The sequence below is a fragment of the Embiotoca jacksoni genome, unplaced genomic scaffold (genome assembly GCF_022577435.1).
Source record: "Embiotoca jacksoni isolate LCO1_2020_lvr unplaced genomic scaffold, fEmbJac1.0.p SCAF_41, whole genome shotgun sequence".
In the NCBI taxonomy this organism is placed as follows: Eukaryota; Metazoa; Chordata; class Actinopteri; family Embiotocidae; genus Embiotoca; species Embiotoca jacksoni.
In genome coordinates this window covers 2567264-2583047 of record NW_027185394.1, presented here as the reverse complement: position 1 = coordinate 2583047, position 15784 = coordinate 2567264, and the positions used below count along the sequence as shown (strand labels likewise).

Genomic DNA, 15784 nt, shown 5'->3' with positions numbered 1-15784 from the left:
GCCTGCACGGGGCCCGCGCGCCCCTCGCCCCCCCTGCTGCTCCGGCCCCGGGAGAGAGAGAGGGACTCGGGTGGCGTCAACATCGCCGTGGTCCACTCGGGCTCCTCCCTGCTCCCGGAGACGGCGGTGGTGGGAGGCGCGGGGGTCGGCGAGCCGGGGCCGGGGTCCGGTCCGGGAAACGGTCCGGGTGGTGGTGGTGGTGGTGGAGGAGGCGGAGGAGGCGGTGGAGGTGGAGGAGGCGGAGGAGGTGGAGGAGGAGGAGGAGGAGGAGGAGGAGGAGGAAGGGGAGTAACGGATACAGCTTCATTGGCGGGCCTGGCTGCGATGGCCTCTTTTTCCTCCTCCTCGTCGTACCTGTCGCTGGCGGCGCTCGTGGGGGAGACGGTGATGACGCCGTCGGGTCAGGCCAACGTCATCTACCTGGCGGTGAACGAGAGCAGTCCGGGCACCCTGCTGCTGCAGCTGTGTGAGCTGCTGGCCACCACACCACTGCAGGTACACACACACGTACACAGCAACACCACCCGGCACGTCGCCACGACCGCAACTCATACGTGTCTTCAAAAGTTTGTGATTTTCGACTGTCTGACGGGTGTTCGAAGAGCATTTAAAAAAGATCACAGACTCTCTTTATAGCTCCGCCCACTCTGCTGCGGTCCAGCCGAAAATGTTGCGTTTATGGTATTTACCTCATTTCTGAGCGGCCGTTTGCTTCCAGCTCAGTGTGAAAGTCTCTGCTGTGTTTCTGTCCTCTGATCTCTGTGTGTCTCTCTGTGGGCGGAGCTTAAACCTTCTGCTGCCCTGAGGGAGGGAGCGATGGGGAGATTTTCCACTCATTAATCGATCGCGTTGATAGGGTCGTTATCTCAGACAATAAAATATAAATAGATAGATAATTCGGACCTTCCATGATCTACTCAGAACCGGGTCAGCTGGAGCTGGAGGTTGGAGACCGCTGCTTCACTATATGGATCTGTATTATGTTCACATAATTCTATATCAGTGAAGGTTTCTTGATCATAACTATTAGACTTAACAAGGATTCATTACATTGAAATGACCAATTAAGGTCATTTAATTGGAACAACAGCGCACACTTTCTGACAGTCTATCCTCAAAGGTATTTCCTGGTGTTGCATAATTTCGTGTGCACATCTGGCCAGCTGCCACGTACAGCGTGGAGCAGAGCTGAGTTGACATGTTGAGAGCTGCTCGTGATCATACCAACCGTGGTAATAAACATGCTGCATGCAACACTGTTGACTCATTTACTCATAAAGTCATTCACTCATCTTCAGAGAAATGCATAATGCATGTCTTTGTGTCTCGCTGTCTATCTCTCTCCTTGTTTTCGTGTCAGAACGGTGGCAGGTGTCTTGTTATAAACGTCTCCGATCCAGAGTGATATTAACTCTTTTAAGTTACACTTGCTATCTTATTTCCAGGTCCTGTCTGAGAGTCATTTGCATATCAAATGCTCCCCTCTGAGAATTGAGCTGTCAGCTACACTTTGCTTCAATTTGCTCCCTCTGAATCGCTACAAGAAAACAAGTGTTAATTCATCAAGCCGCCAGCCTCGAAATCACCATCGCACCACCTCGTATCATCATGTAAAGTAAAGGCAGTTGCCAGAAAATTCATGCATTTATCCTGAATCCATTACCAAGCTGACAGGTATATATTAAAGGTAGTACAAAATTAAAAACTGCAAGCAGTGCTATGCGGGCCCCTCGCACTTGTGCCCGTCGGGGAGCCAGCGGGTCGGAGGGGAGGGGGGGGGGCTGCGCTGCCGTGGTGTTCACCACACCTGATGCATGTGTCGCGTTTCGTGAAGTTTCGAACGTCCTTGGACCCTAAACAACAACTTCCTGGGTCAACGTGTCATTTCCTGTTGCCAGCAGGTGGCGCTATGACTATGACTGAATATGACCATGCAGATGTCTTCAGTGTGGGACTTTTATCAAACATGTAAAGTCTGACGAAGATCGGACAATGTACATACAAATTGCAGCAACTTGTAGCTTCATGGCAAGACGCTCAAAATGCCAAGTTTCATGAGTTTCTTACTATGTTAAAGCCGCCTACTCTTTAGTCAGAAGAAAAAAAATAAAATACTTGCTCTATCTTTAAGAAGGGCCTTCGGACCACTCGGTGCTCGGGCCCCGAGAAAACCCCATTTTACAGGACGTTCCTACCAAACGTGACTCCTTTGCAGCCCGCCGTTCATCACGTAGCAACTGCCTGTTGCCGAGCCCAGCGGGAGCCCGAGGTGGCCCGCTAAGCCGACAGCTTATCTGTTGTTTCTGTGGTTGTGAAGCAGCTCAAAGCTGAACGGGTACGACATGCAGGGACTTACCTCTGATCGTATCTCCGTGTGCATCGATCGCCGGGCAGAGCAGCAGAGCAGTTTCATTTTATTTCTTTTTTTTTTAAAACCTCCGAAAGCTCTTTCATTAACCAATTTTTTCTTTTTCCGAGATGCCTTTCAGCATTATAAGCAAACAACAGGTCATATTCTAGCGAGCGGCATGTAAATGTACTTATTGTTTCAGCGTGTTTTGGTGCATGAGAATAAAAGCAGCTGCAGCTCCGATGAATAAATCAGCGGGGGAGACGCTGGTGTACTTTGCGTCTCATTGAGGATGATGTAACGGCCTTTTTTTTTTTTTTTTCTTTCTGATGTGCCACCTTCGCTTTTATATTTCCCAGGGTTTGGTGTTCGAGGAGGAGAGGCCGCCGCCGCCCAACCGCGCTCCTCTGGCCCCGATGCTGGAGTTCGTCTCCGCCCAGACGGGCGTTCCCGTGGTTGCCGTCGGGGGAGGAGCCAGCCTGGGACGAGAGCAACAGGTAAAAAAAAAAAAAAAAAAAGAATAATGGATTACCCATCGTTGCATCATCGACTTTGTTCATTTCATTTGAAGGAAAGCGAGGAGCAGCTTCCAAGACGAAGCACAGACTCTAAGAAATAATGAAGTCACACATCTGGATCTCTGGAGATCGGGCCGACCGGGAATTTCTGGGATCTTAAAATAATCTGAGAGGAGTTTAGGATGCCATTCAATTGCACTTATGGCCCAAAATTAATATCACAATATATCTGGTTATTTCTGCAAAAACTATATTCTCGACCATATGAAAAAATAATGAAGTATTCATTTTAATTACATACAATTTCAACAAAAGTGTTTAGACGTAACATTATGCCTTCGAATATACATTAAAAACTCTCCGATTGCTTCCTCGCCGCTGTCGGCAGATTTTCTCAAGTTTAGCGTCGATGTTTTCCCATTTAATGACGTTGAATGAAAAAAATCGCAATCAAAACGACTTCATTATTACTTCACAGCTTTTTTGCTACTTTTAAAATCTTTGGTCCGTTTGTCTTATTGATGCACTCGTAGCTTTATCGCTTTGCCCGTCAACCCCGAGTGTCGCAGGTGTTTGACTTCTGGTGGTCGTACGCCGCCGTTATTTTTTTTCCCAAATGCCGAACGTCTCGGAGAACGTGAAGCTCCGACCTCGTCGGAGGAGGGAAATTAAAAAGTTTGTCAGCATTGCTCCAGTTCTGTCACCGCTGCTGAGGAAATGTGGTCCGGTGAGCAACGCAGCTGGGAAGAGCCTTACTAAAGGTTTTTAGTTTTTTTTATTGCAGCCCGTATTAATCCTCATCGAATTATCGGTTTGAATTGTTCTGACGGCTTTTACCTGCGAATCTGTCGATCACGGTGGCCGCTGTGTGACCTCGTTGTGAACGCGATATCTCAAGAGCGCTTCCTTGAGGGAATATCTTTAAATTTGGCAGAAACATTCACTTGATAACAAGAAGGAAGTGATTAGATTTCGGGGGTCAAAGGTCAAGGTCACCGTGCCCTCCTTTGTACACGTGCACGTCAACATGATATCTCAGGAACGCCGCAATGGGATTTCTTCCAATGCAACACAATCGTACACTTGACCTCAACGATGAACTGATTAGAGTTTGGTGGGTCAAAGGTCAAAGTTCATGGTCACCGTGACCTCATGTCCCCTCCCTCTCGTGAACGCAATATCTCAGGACCGCTTAGAGGGAATTTCTTCAAACTTGGCAGAACCAATCACTCGGTACCAACGATCAGCTGATACGATTTTCGGTGGTCAAAGGTCAAATCACACTGGTTTATGTTTGTGAACGTGATATTTCAGCAACGTCTGGAGGGAATTTCTTTAAATTTGTCCCAAATGGTCAATTTAACTGAAGTATGAACTGATAAGGTTTTGGTGGTCAAAGATTAAAGTTCACATCCGTTTCCCACCATGAATGACATCTCAGGAACGCTTTGAGGAAATCTATACAAATGTGGCACAAACGTGTTTACACGAACTACAGGTGAACTACAACTCCAGTGGTTAGCGGAGGATACTAGCACCAGGCGGTACTTCCAGGTTTAAATGGATCGTCTTCCCAGTAGGATGAAGTTATTTTGAGTTTTGGCATGAATATTATTTCAGATGTAAGTTGCTGCATCACAGTAAGCTTGACTCTGACCTGTCAGCATCTGAATGCATTCACTGCCGTGTTTATGGCAACAGGTGAAGTCTCAGAGCTACTTTTTACTTATTAGACTCGGTAAAGAGCGTTTGATTCCATTCCTTCAACCCTCTGTGCTCATGACTCTACTTTGATATTTGCACTGACTTATATGAACATATTCTTATTTATAGAGTTACTGACCTTTCCGAGTTCACACTTAAACTTCTGGTTTCGTAATCCAAGAGAAGCTGAACGTCTGAGAGAAGATGAGATGTTTGTATTTTAATTATCCAAGTTAAGCTCCCAATGAGTGAAACTACAGATTCCTCTTGTTCCATATGATTATTTGCCCTTTCGGGTAGCAAACAAAAACCAACTAATATAGAGAATATATTTAGTTTCAGTGATAGCAGCTGTGTTTTTTAGAAAGTGGATAAAAAGGTTTATGAGTTATTTAGTTTATTTCCTGCCTTTTCCTCTGGGATTACATCAAATTTTACTCACAGTTTTACGCTTCTTTGACCCCGACAACTGGGATTTAACACAACAAATGGGCATTTTGTTCCTTGAGAATAGCTTTGCATTTGAGAAATGTCTTCTAACTAAACTCTAATCAGGTCTTCAATTGCCTCTGGGACACCGAAGTCATGCGTCTTCCCCGATACACATCAGAAATCAATCAAGCTTGTGTCAATACTGCTCCTGAAGCTGAGTCGTGGGACGCCATCATTTTCCGCCGGGCGCTCCCACGGCAAGCGCGCTCGCCGAGTATTTTATTTTTCTTTCAGCTGCAGCTTCCGAGGGGACGACGAAAGTTTTGATTTATGTTTCATGGTAGAGCGGCGGCGCTCGCTCAAAGCACGTTCCCCCCTGCGCAGCCCGTTCTCAGCTGGGTTAAGGAGAGCAGACGGGCTTACATCATGAATCAGGCTGCCGGTTTGATATTTGACCCAGTTCGGTGCAGCGTAACCCCGAGGTGAGCCCCGGCAGCACGGGACGGCCGAGCGACGCTCCCTGAAGTTTCCCCTTTGATCATCCACGTGTACACACAGAGCCTTGATGATTAATTTAAACACATGTCCTCTGCCTCTTTGTTTAATGTGGAGAAAGAGTTAAATAGTTGTCGTTAACAGCGGCTATGAGAGCATCGAACAGTAGCACAAAAAAAAAAAAAAAAAAAGAAGCTTGAAGACATGCACACTGACATCCTTTCCTTTATTTCCCAGCTCACATTCATTCAAAACCTCCAAACTAAATGGATTTCACCATCCTGACACTTTGTTCTCATTTTAGCAGAAAGACAAACGAAGCCAATAGAAATGAATTCTTCTTTGAGGCCGGCGAGTGGCTCATCTGTCCAGATTAAATGTGAGAGGAGCTGCAGAGACGAAGGCCATCATTGTTTCTTTCATCGACTCTGAAAGCCTCATTCAGAAGCCGAGGATTTTTCTTTTTTTGACGGACTGTGTTACTGCTCAGATTGTTTCCCGTCTTTAGAAGTAAAACTGAAGTCAGGCAGACAGGCTGAACTGGGACAGCTGCTGCAGGGAGACTCTGAGTACTGCAGTATCCCTTTACTAACTAAGACTATTTACTCAAATACTGCTGTAGTCAAGTACATATTGGAGGCCTTTATATTCTGTTTGAGTGTTTCCATTTTATACAACTTTAAATTTCAACTCCCCGACATCTCAGAGGCAAATATTTGAATTAATTTTTTTCTAATTAACAGAAAAATGTAAGGTTTTGTTTATGAAGCTAAATAAACTTAAAAAAACAACAACAAACAGCTTGGTGAGTTCAAACGCTGCAAATGTAGCTTAAACTCAGCAACAGGATAGTTAACGTTAACACAGTCTTACATGAATACAGCGATAAAATGCACATTAATGCAGCAGTAATATTAATTACAAACATCGTAATAGTATAAAACTAATGGAGAATTATCTCGATGCTTTGAGTACATTTAGCTGATAAAACACACTTTTACTGATTTTAAGTTTTTAAATGAACAAGTAGTAAAAGTTTCAGGTTTATTAGGTTATTATGGTTCTGACCAGTGTCTCTCTTCCTGCCTTCAGGAGAGCGGCTCCATCTACCTCCAGTTCACCTGCTCCACCTCGCTGCAGCTCGAGGTCATCTTCGAGGTGCTCGAAGAGTACGACTGGACCGCCTTCTCCGTCGTGACCACCCGTCACCACGGCTACGAGGACTTCCTGGCCATGGTGGAGGGCATGACGGACGGTTCTTTCATCGGCTGGGAGAAGAAGAGCGTGGTGATCCTCAACGTGACGGACGACCCCGGCGGGGCTCGAACCAAGCGGCTGCTCAAAGACAACGAAGCCCAGGTAAAGAGATCGGAAACGCCGACGTCGATTCCAATCGTGCCGTTTGTTATTTCCTGCCGAACACGGCCGTAAACGGATAAAAACGTACGTCAAGTTTCAGAATGATATTTTTGTGAAAGCTGCAGTATTGAACGCAAAGCTGGAGTGTTCCTGCAGTACCTGCCTCTCATCTTGATAAGCTGTCTACCTTGAAATGACTTCTCGTGTAGCCCGAGGCTCAGGTAACAGACATCTGTACAAAAAAAAAAAAAAAGCCTTGAAGAGGCAGATGGTGAACGTAGCCAACCTCCAGTTTATAAAAAAAACATCTCCATCGCCGCCGTGACCTCCCGATTTCCGCTGCTAGCTTCACCTTGAAAGTCGAAACTTTTTTACGCCGGTAGAAAAAAGAAAACGGCACAACCACTAAGTTTCCGAGTTTCCACCTCACGTGGACATGCGTCTCGGTGAGATCGGACCACGAGCGGTCGGCTTCAAGTGCCCGTTACACACAACACTTTCTCAGCGCTTGTTAACTGACGGTGTATTCAGCTTTTCACTGAAGAGAAGCCTCCGTCTCCGGTCACACCTTTAAAGCTAAATAAAATTAAAAAACAACAACTCTGGGGTGTCGGTTAGCCGCCCTCAAAGCACAGCTTGAAACAGATTTCAGAAATTAGACGGTACAGTGATCCGTTGCCAGTAAACTTTTTTCCAACCTTTGACAACACAAATGAAGAGACTGCTGCTGAACACGGAAGCCGCGGCGCATGAAGGCAGCCTGCAGGAAATGAGCAGGAGAAAGCCCGATCTTCTGAGTGCCATCTCAGCGGCGTCTCTAATCTGATGAGGTGGCAGAAGGTTTCTGGGCGTCGCTGGATCTCTTCTTTTCTTTTTCTTCTTCTCCTTTCTTGTCGTCTTTGTACGCGAGCGACATCTCCTCTGTGTCTCTATTTTACTCCGTGCCCGTTCATGCTCAGCCCTCGCTCTCATCTTTTTACCGTTGTCAGCGTAAATGACCTTTTGTCGAAATGAAAGGAAGGAAGAAAATACAGGCCGCAGTGAGCATGATGCAATGTGATGAAAATGATGTGAAATGTGGAACGGCGAGGGAGTGAACGGGGCTTTGGATGGCCACGTGGAAACGTTTCCATTTTTGTTGTTGTTGTTGAGAAGACGAGAGCGTTCAGTTAAAGGATATTTTAAGAAATGGTGGAATATATTTCACACCATCTGGATCCAGATGTAAAAACAAACAAATAATAAAGTGTCAAGCTGCAGGTCAGCAGACACATTCGAAGGTTTTTATTGGTGGTTTTGTTGGGACATTAAAAGTCAAAGCGACATTGACTAACGGTCATTTTTTTCTGTTGATTTAAAGGTTGTTTAAAAGCTCGAGGTGTCAGAATTGGTTTCAAACGCACTGATTGTTTTTTAAGGTTCAGCCGGCACTTCAAACTAAAATGTATTTATTTGTCAGCGGAGGACAAAATAACTGCAGCGGCTGCTGAATTATTTTTAAATGCTCCGCGCTAAAACCTTCCACTTCCACACCAACAATAGAAAACATAAAATAGCCAGGGATGCAGTTTTTTTTATTTTTGGTTAGTCTCCAAGGATGTCTCCTTTTTTTTTTTTCATTTGTTTTCTATATTTTCCCAATGAAATATTGCCCTTTGTGTATTGCTCCCTCCAGCCCCAGGGTCACTATCATCCATCTAAATTTGGTATTTTCAACAACAGTATGAGTGCATGTCCTTGGAAAAAAAAAAAAAAGAAAATAGCTCCAGTAATTGTTTCTGTATTTACCCCCATTTCTAAAAGGCCAAAGACTGGAGACCACACAAAAGTATTTTTGAAACGTTGCACGGAAAAGTTATCGCGGTGTGAACTGGCTCATCTCCGCCAAGTCACCATCGGGCAGTTTTAGAAAAAGTAAAAGAGTAATCCCTTTTTTTGAGGAGACGCCAACCTGAGAGAACCTGAGAAAAGACGGGAGATCTCCTGTCGGAAGTCCACAGTATGAATTTGCATAATCAACCCTGGATATCCTGTTGAAGTCCTAACGGGCGTCTCCAAGTTCTCACCTCTCGGGTTGTTGTTTTTTTTCCCCGTTTAATCGCTACTAAAAATGCAATTGTTGCAAGTGTCACTCATGTTTTCAAGACAATACAAACTAAATCTACGGGAGTATATCGATGTCATAAGTCAAGAGAGAGCACGATTTCTTGTTTTCGCCGTCTAACATTGTTATTTTCTTCAGTCGCTGCCTCCTCGAGGGTTTGCTCAGCTGTCTTTCAAAACTGTCTGCACTCAGACTTCCTGTGCGCCGGTTTAATCCCTCCTTCTTGTGCTCAGACTTCCTGTGCGCCGGTTTAATCCCTCCTTCTTGTGCTCAGACTTCCTGTGCGCAGGTTTAATCCCTCCTTCTTGTGCTCAGACTTCCTGTGCGCCGGTTTAATCCCTCCTTCTTGTGCTCAGACTTCCTGTGCGCCGGTTTAATCCCTCCTTCTTGCACTCAGACGGCCTCGTTGCACTCGCAAAAATTCTTCCGTCTGATTTTGGTGGAATGACCTCAAACGACCGTAGTCAAAATTCTCCAAGCAGCAGAATGTGTATTTACAAGTTTCAAATCATCTATTTGTGAATCTCAAACAGCCCCAGCTGTATGATGTGCACATCATCTGAATTTGTTCCCGTCTTGGTGAAATTGATCTGTTCTACTGCTCCTCAGTCTGCTTTGGATAAGTGATCAATGAGTGATGAAATACCAGTGCTGGGGGGAGGAGCTAGCGGTGGATTTAATTGTAAACTATATGATACTACGTCCCGCCCACCGATAGCTGTAACCTGACTGCGCCACAGGCCTGTCAATCAAACAGACACGCCCCCTAAAAAAGCCCACCTTTCCGAAGTTTATTTTCTAATGAATGAGGGATTATTTTCAGATGGACCTCCAGAAAACAAATAAGAAGGAGTGACTTTAGCTAACAACACCGAGATAAATGATGGAAAAAAAGGTCTTGACCTCGTATTTCATGAGAACGAATGAGCTACGAACACTTTTATTTACAGTCTGTGTGTTAGACGAGCCGAGACAACAACCGTTACGTAATCCTCCCGTGAAGCTTCATCATTTGTTGAAAAACCAAAGGGTACGACCTCTTAATGTTTCCACCGGCAGCTGGAGTTCAAGTATAAAACACACACACACACACACACACACACACACACACACACACACACACACACACACACACACACACACACACACACTTGGTGTTGGAGTCATTGATTAAATTTGCTTCATCTGTGCTGATATGAGTCTAATTCAGACAGAAAGAACAGTTCCCTGCTGAGGCTTGTCGTTGCTGCTCTCCCCCCTCCCACCCTTTCCCCTTCCCCCCCTCCCCCTCCCCCCTCTTTGTCATCGTACATTAACATGTATCACGAGCAGACGGTATCTGTACATGAACAATCTGTATTTCATTTACACCTGAAATTGAAATTAGCCTCCGGTGCCCCCGAAGAATTGCTCGGCAAACATAAACACTCCTGGCTGTCCTGACAACCGGCTGTCGCGGCGAACGCAACCTTATTAATCTTATGTGTCTTTTTATGCGTAATCTCCGCGGCACCGGGGAGGCTGCAGCGCTGCACGGGCCATTTATTTTACTTCAAAGCCTGCCGTCGTCAATTAGCAAACCGCAGGCGTCAGCTGATGATGATTTGTATCTCGGCGTCGCGACTGGTAACCAAGACTGCAAGACACTGTGTGTCCGAATCCTTACAGAGGGAGCGATGCACGAAAAGCCGAAGCACGGCACCGACAGGAACTACGAGTGCGATGCTGTTTCTTTCAGACTTTCAGACCGCAACACGAGCTAACTTCTGAGGTTTCGGTGATTAACGTCCGACCTCGCATCACTTGATGTGTTTATAACTTCCTCCTCAGCTGCATTGAAGTCTGCACTAAAAATGCTGAATCAATCTTGACCGTTCAACGTGTCACTTGTTCATTATGGATTTTCTTGATTTCTTTAAATCAGTACCAATCGAAGAACAGGGGAACAAGATTGTGATTTTAACCAGAAAATCAATACGAGCTTTTATAGTTTAGCACAGAAACACATTTCAGTCAGGACCAATAATGCAAATTTATAAACTCCAGATTATTCCACTCCAGAAATGAGCTGTGTACATATACATTTGATCTATTGTTTATACAGCATGATAAACTCACACATACTGTATAATATACTAACGTAATTAGTGCAGCTAAATAATACAAGGGCTCATTTCATTATGGATAATTTATTGACCATTAAATGAATCAGACGTGTAAGTTTTCTTTAACTTTGATCCATACCAGCGCTGCACAACACTCCTGATGTGAAAAACCGAAGATGGCCGTCGATGCCGGTCGTCAGGGATCAAATCTGAAGGTTTAACCTCAACTCGATTTAACGAAAACAAAATTTAGCGGCACAAAATGAAATGAAAGTCTGCTTCTCAACCCGAATGATTCTGTTTGTCCGTTTTGCAAAGAGACTTCCTTCGTTCGAACTCCGACGTCGACGCCGTCAAGCTCTGTCACGATAAAATATGAAGACCCACGCGGATCTAAATGAGACGTTTTTCTTCCAAAATGAGATGTCTGGCATTTGAAAAATGAGAAACCCGCACCAACAAAGTGATTGATGGCTCGAAATTATAACAAATTACACCTCCGCTTGACGGATGGCGGAAAGAAGGGAAGGGGAAACATCGGCCTCGCTCTCCCCGACAATCGGAGGAGGAGGACGTTTAACTCCAGCCGCGCAGGGCGACAAGCTTCGTGGCTGAAGAGACGCCGTGTGTGAAGAGGTCTAAATATACACCGACTCCTCGTAGGACGTGATTGACAGGTGACCGAGCACGCCGACCTGGATCGCGCCCGCCCGTCCGCTGAGTGGGCGGGATCGGCGTCATCTCGCCGTACTCTCCGACGCGAGTGTGCGGCATGTGGCGGCATACGCACACACACACACACACACACACACACACACACACACACACACACATACACACACACACACACACACACACACACACACACACACACACACTCACACTCACACTCACACACTCCTGCTGGCTGCACCCGGCGTTAACGAAGCTTTACACGTTCGGGTGTTTGACGGATTTCGGCTTCATAAGGTCGTCAATTGTCTCGCAAAACTGTGTTGCAAAAATTTTCCTCGAGTGCTTCCTCTGAGTAATCATCTGAAGTACCACATACACACACACACACACACACACACACACACACACACACACACACACACACACACACACACGCACACACACACACATGCACACGCACACACACGCGCACACACACACACACACGCACACACACACACATGCACACACACACACACACACACACACACACACACACGCACACACACACACATGCACACGCACACACACGCGCACACACACACACACACACGCACACACACACACACACACACTAAAGCCTCTGTCTCACACTCTTCCAGCTCCACGTCTTTTTCCTCTCACTTTGTCTTTCTAATCTCGCTCCCCCTTTCCTCCGTTCACAATTCCCGGTCTTTAATAATGTATGAAGGGGAAATGCAAGCCGACCGAAGAGGCCTCATTTTTCAAGTGCGGCTCGCTGTGTTAAAAAAATAAGTAAAAAAAAATAATAAAGAAGGGCATTAATGTATAAGTGTATATGGATGTATAAATGACTGTAATCTATAATTGTAAAGGAAACATGAAAGGGCATTATGGGAGCGAGCAGCAAGAAATGAAGAGGATGAAAAATGGGGTGGAAATATTGAAATTTTTTCCTGTTTTGTTCTCCATATCCATCCGTCTGCTCTTCCTCCGTTGGCACTTCATCGTTGCTTCTTTTCTTTCCTTCCTGGCAACTTTTCTTGGTTCTTTACGTCCTCGTTACCTTAGCGACAGTAAACGTGGTAAGAAGTTTACGTTTTCCGCACTGTTCATAACTGAATATCTATTCATCTTCATTTGTGATGAATTTCTCAAAGGAACTTTCTGTCTTTGTCAAAGGCTATTCTTATGAGAACATGCAAATGTGACTCGATCTAAGAAGTGTACATGTGTAACCTGAAGAGGTCAAAGGTCAGAGGCCCAGGTCCTTAATTAGAAACAATTATCTTCCCTGCAAAGTTTGATGTGCTCACTGGAAAGACTTCTGCTCTGTAAATAGTGAGGAAAGGATGAGACCATGAAACTATGTACATTCTCTGTTTAAATACAAAAAAGTGTATTTGTGTCACTAACTTTGAGCTGGTTGTAGAAACCTCTCCATGTTATGCTGATCAACATAATATTAATATGATTTTGACAAACACAACAGGTGTTTTGTGTCTTTCTTTGAATCCAGGTTTGTTCACAGCAGTTTCTCTACGACATTTGGGGGCTCGTCCGGGATCCCAAACCTGCCTCCAACTGCTTTTGAGAAGTGGAAGAGACGACAAACCTCCTCTCTTCATCCACCTCCTGCATTAATGTCCTCCCCCCCTCTCCCCCTTTTCCCCCCTCCAGGTCCGTCTGCTGTACTGCTCCCTGGAGGAGGCCGAGCTGATTTTCCGAGCAGCCTGGGCAGCGGGTCAGGCCGGGCCCAGTCACATGTGGTTTGCCGTGGGACCGGCTCTGTCTGGGTTGGGCCTCGAGGGACTACCAAAGGCCTTGTTTGCCATCCGTCCGCAGGGCTGGAGGGACGAGCCGCGCAGGTAACACGCAGCCTTTCGAATTTCTAAGTGTCACTCGCTGTGGGACTGAAACAGGGTTTCTGTTGGCCCAAAGAAATACGACTTTAAAGATGTTACACGAGGGATTTTTACCTTCCAATGAGGATTTGTTTTTTATGTGCTCCTTAATTTATGGGGAAGAACAGTACAAAATATAAGTGGGCTTGATATTTCTTGAGGCAAACTTTTGCTCAATACTGGCCACAGGTCCATTTAACACGAATGAAGGTCAATACACTTCTTCTTTCTAGTTCAAACAAGCCAAAAATCTACAGGTAACACCTTCCTTGACATTAGAAAAGTAATGAAAGCCAAGACAGCAGCACCATTTTCCTTACAGGATGTTTGTTTGTTGACAATTATTTCAACTCCGCCTACTTCCTAATTTGCATAATGAGATTTAACCTGATTCTGAGTTGAATCAAAGCAATTACAGTGCATTTTATCACCAAGTGTAAATGCAGATGGTCATAATCAGATGAAATCATCATCATTTATTTGAATACAGATTTGTGATTCCTAATTTAAAGGTTACTTAGCTGTTCTCTGAGTTTTTAGCCGTATAAAATGGTCTTCCAGAATAAGTAGGTGTACCTCAAGTTTGGAACTTTTCATCAGAGGTTTTTCAAAGTCAGGAATGAATCTATTTGCTCATCATTTATCTTTCTGAAGTTTGCTAAAATCAGATTATAGCCACACACAACGAGTATATGTTAACAAAACCAAAGTGCTGAACCAAAATTGTGTCATTTGACTTTTTTTGCCTGTAAAAAGATGATTGTTTTATTCATTCCTTAAAAAGTTACAAAGGCTTAATTTAAAAGCGAATGTTTTTTAGGACTCTTTAAATCTATTCAGTCTATTTTTATTGTCAGATGAATTTCCAAGCGGCAGTGTTTGTCTTTTGAAACCACGCAGATACTCAGTCAGTGATCTCTTTGTTTTTCCTCAAATAAAACATGAAAGTGTCACTATTGCTCTTTAAAACTTTGAGTGCCGCTTCGTTTGCGTTACCTCAAAGGATTATATACAGCACAAGAAAGGCTTTGCATCGTTTTGTGATACCGTGTAAAATAATGCAGCGTGTTGTGTGATTATTTTTATTCCTGAAACTTCATGCAGTTCCAGTTTTGCTGTTTTATTTGCCCTCACTTCATTTGAGAATTTACTTGTATGGAGTTCTGCAGTCCAGAGCCTCGAAGCAGCTGAAAACAAAACCTTTATGATTTTTAAAAATATATGAGCATCAGTGAGAAAATAAATCTTCTCTTCTTCAGCCCTAAAAACAGATTATTATTTTTTTCGATGCAGCACACAAGGACGCATCCTTGTACACTTTTACGACCACCGGCTGCCTCCGAGACGTATCCTCCGACCTGATTTCATCACAGGGATCATTACATTTTCATCTAATCTAATCTAAATGGACTGACCAAGTGAATCCAGGTGAAAGGGACAATCCTTTATTGATTTTCACTGTTAAATCCACCTCTGTCATAAAGGAAGCTGCAGCAGGAGGAAGGTGCACTTTATTAAAGCAGTTCAATGAGTCTGGATGTGCTGCACGTATTAGCGTTCGTTTAGCCACTTTGAAAGGGCGGCTAATCGGCGAACAGCGTCGGTGGTTAAGTGCGTTTGTCCCGACGCTCCTTCACTGTGATTGGATGGCTGGGTAAAAGGTGACGGTGACGAGTGCAGCGTTTTATGGTTTTATCCAAAGTCAAGTTCAACACAGAATAAACGCTGAGCATTTCGTCCCACTGCTTGTGTTTAATCAAATCTGGCACTACCATTAACAACAATTTGTGTTTTGGGGAAAACGCTCTGGTCACCTTGGCCTTATGTAGTTGCCGCGGCGGCAGAGTCGGCTGGTTTCGGCACATGCTGATGGGTTGAAATTAACCCGAGGGAACGACTGCAAACGATTCTCTATTGAACGTACACGGACTCAGATATCCATGCAGGCTACAAAAAAACCTTCTTGGATGATAAAAAACAATCTGGAATAATTGCAAGTAACTGAAAGTATTGGATATGATAAGAATTTAGATGCTTTATTCATTTAGCTAATGATACCTGCACCACTGACCTTTGGTTTGTGTCTGATGTGAACTCGACCGGTTGATAAAACAACGTGATAATAACAACTCGCCCGT

At 44.7% G+C, this 15784-nt stretch overlaps 1 protein-coding gene across 1 annotated transcript in view; it reads left to right on the top strand.

Annotated features, from left to right (window-relative positions):
* The first annotated feature begins 268 nt into the window (after positions 1 to 268).
* Positions 269 to 15784, top strand: part of grin2da (glutamate receptor, ionotropic, N-methyl D-aspartate 2D, a) — a 111198-nt gene continuing 95682 nt past the window's right edge. Inside the window, exons 1-4 of the mRNA XM_069168646.1 lie at positions 269 to 495; positions 2710 to 2847; positions 6592 to 6858; positions 13423 to 13610. Of these exons, the coding sequence (XP_069024747.1) occupies positions 325 to 495; positions 2710 to 2847; positions 6592 to 6858; positions 13423 to 13610 (764 nt within the window). The 5' untranslated portion in view covers positions 269 to 324. The remainder of the gene's footprint in view (positions 496 to 2709; positions 2848 to 6591; positions 6859 to 13422; positions 13611 to 15784) is intronic.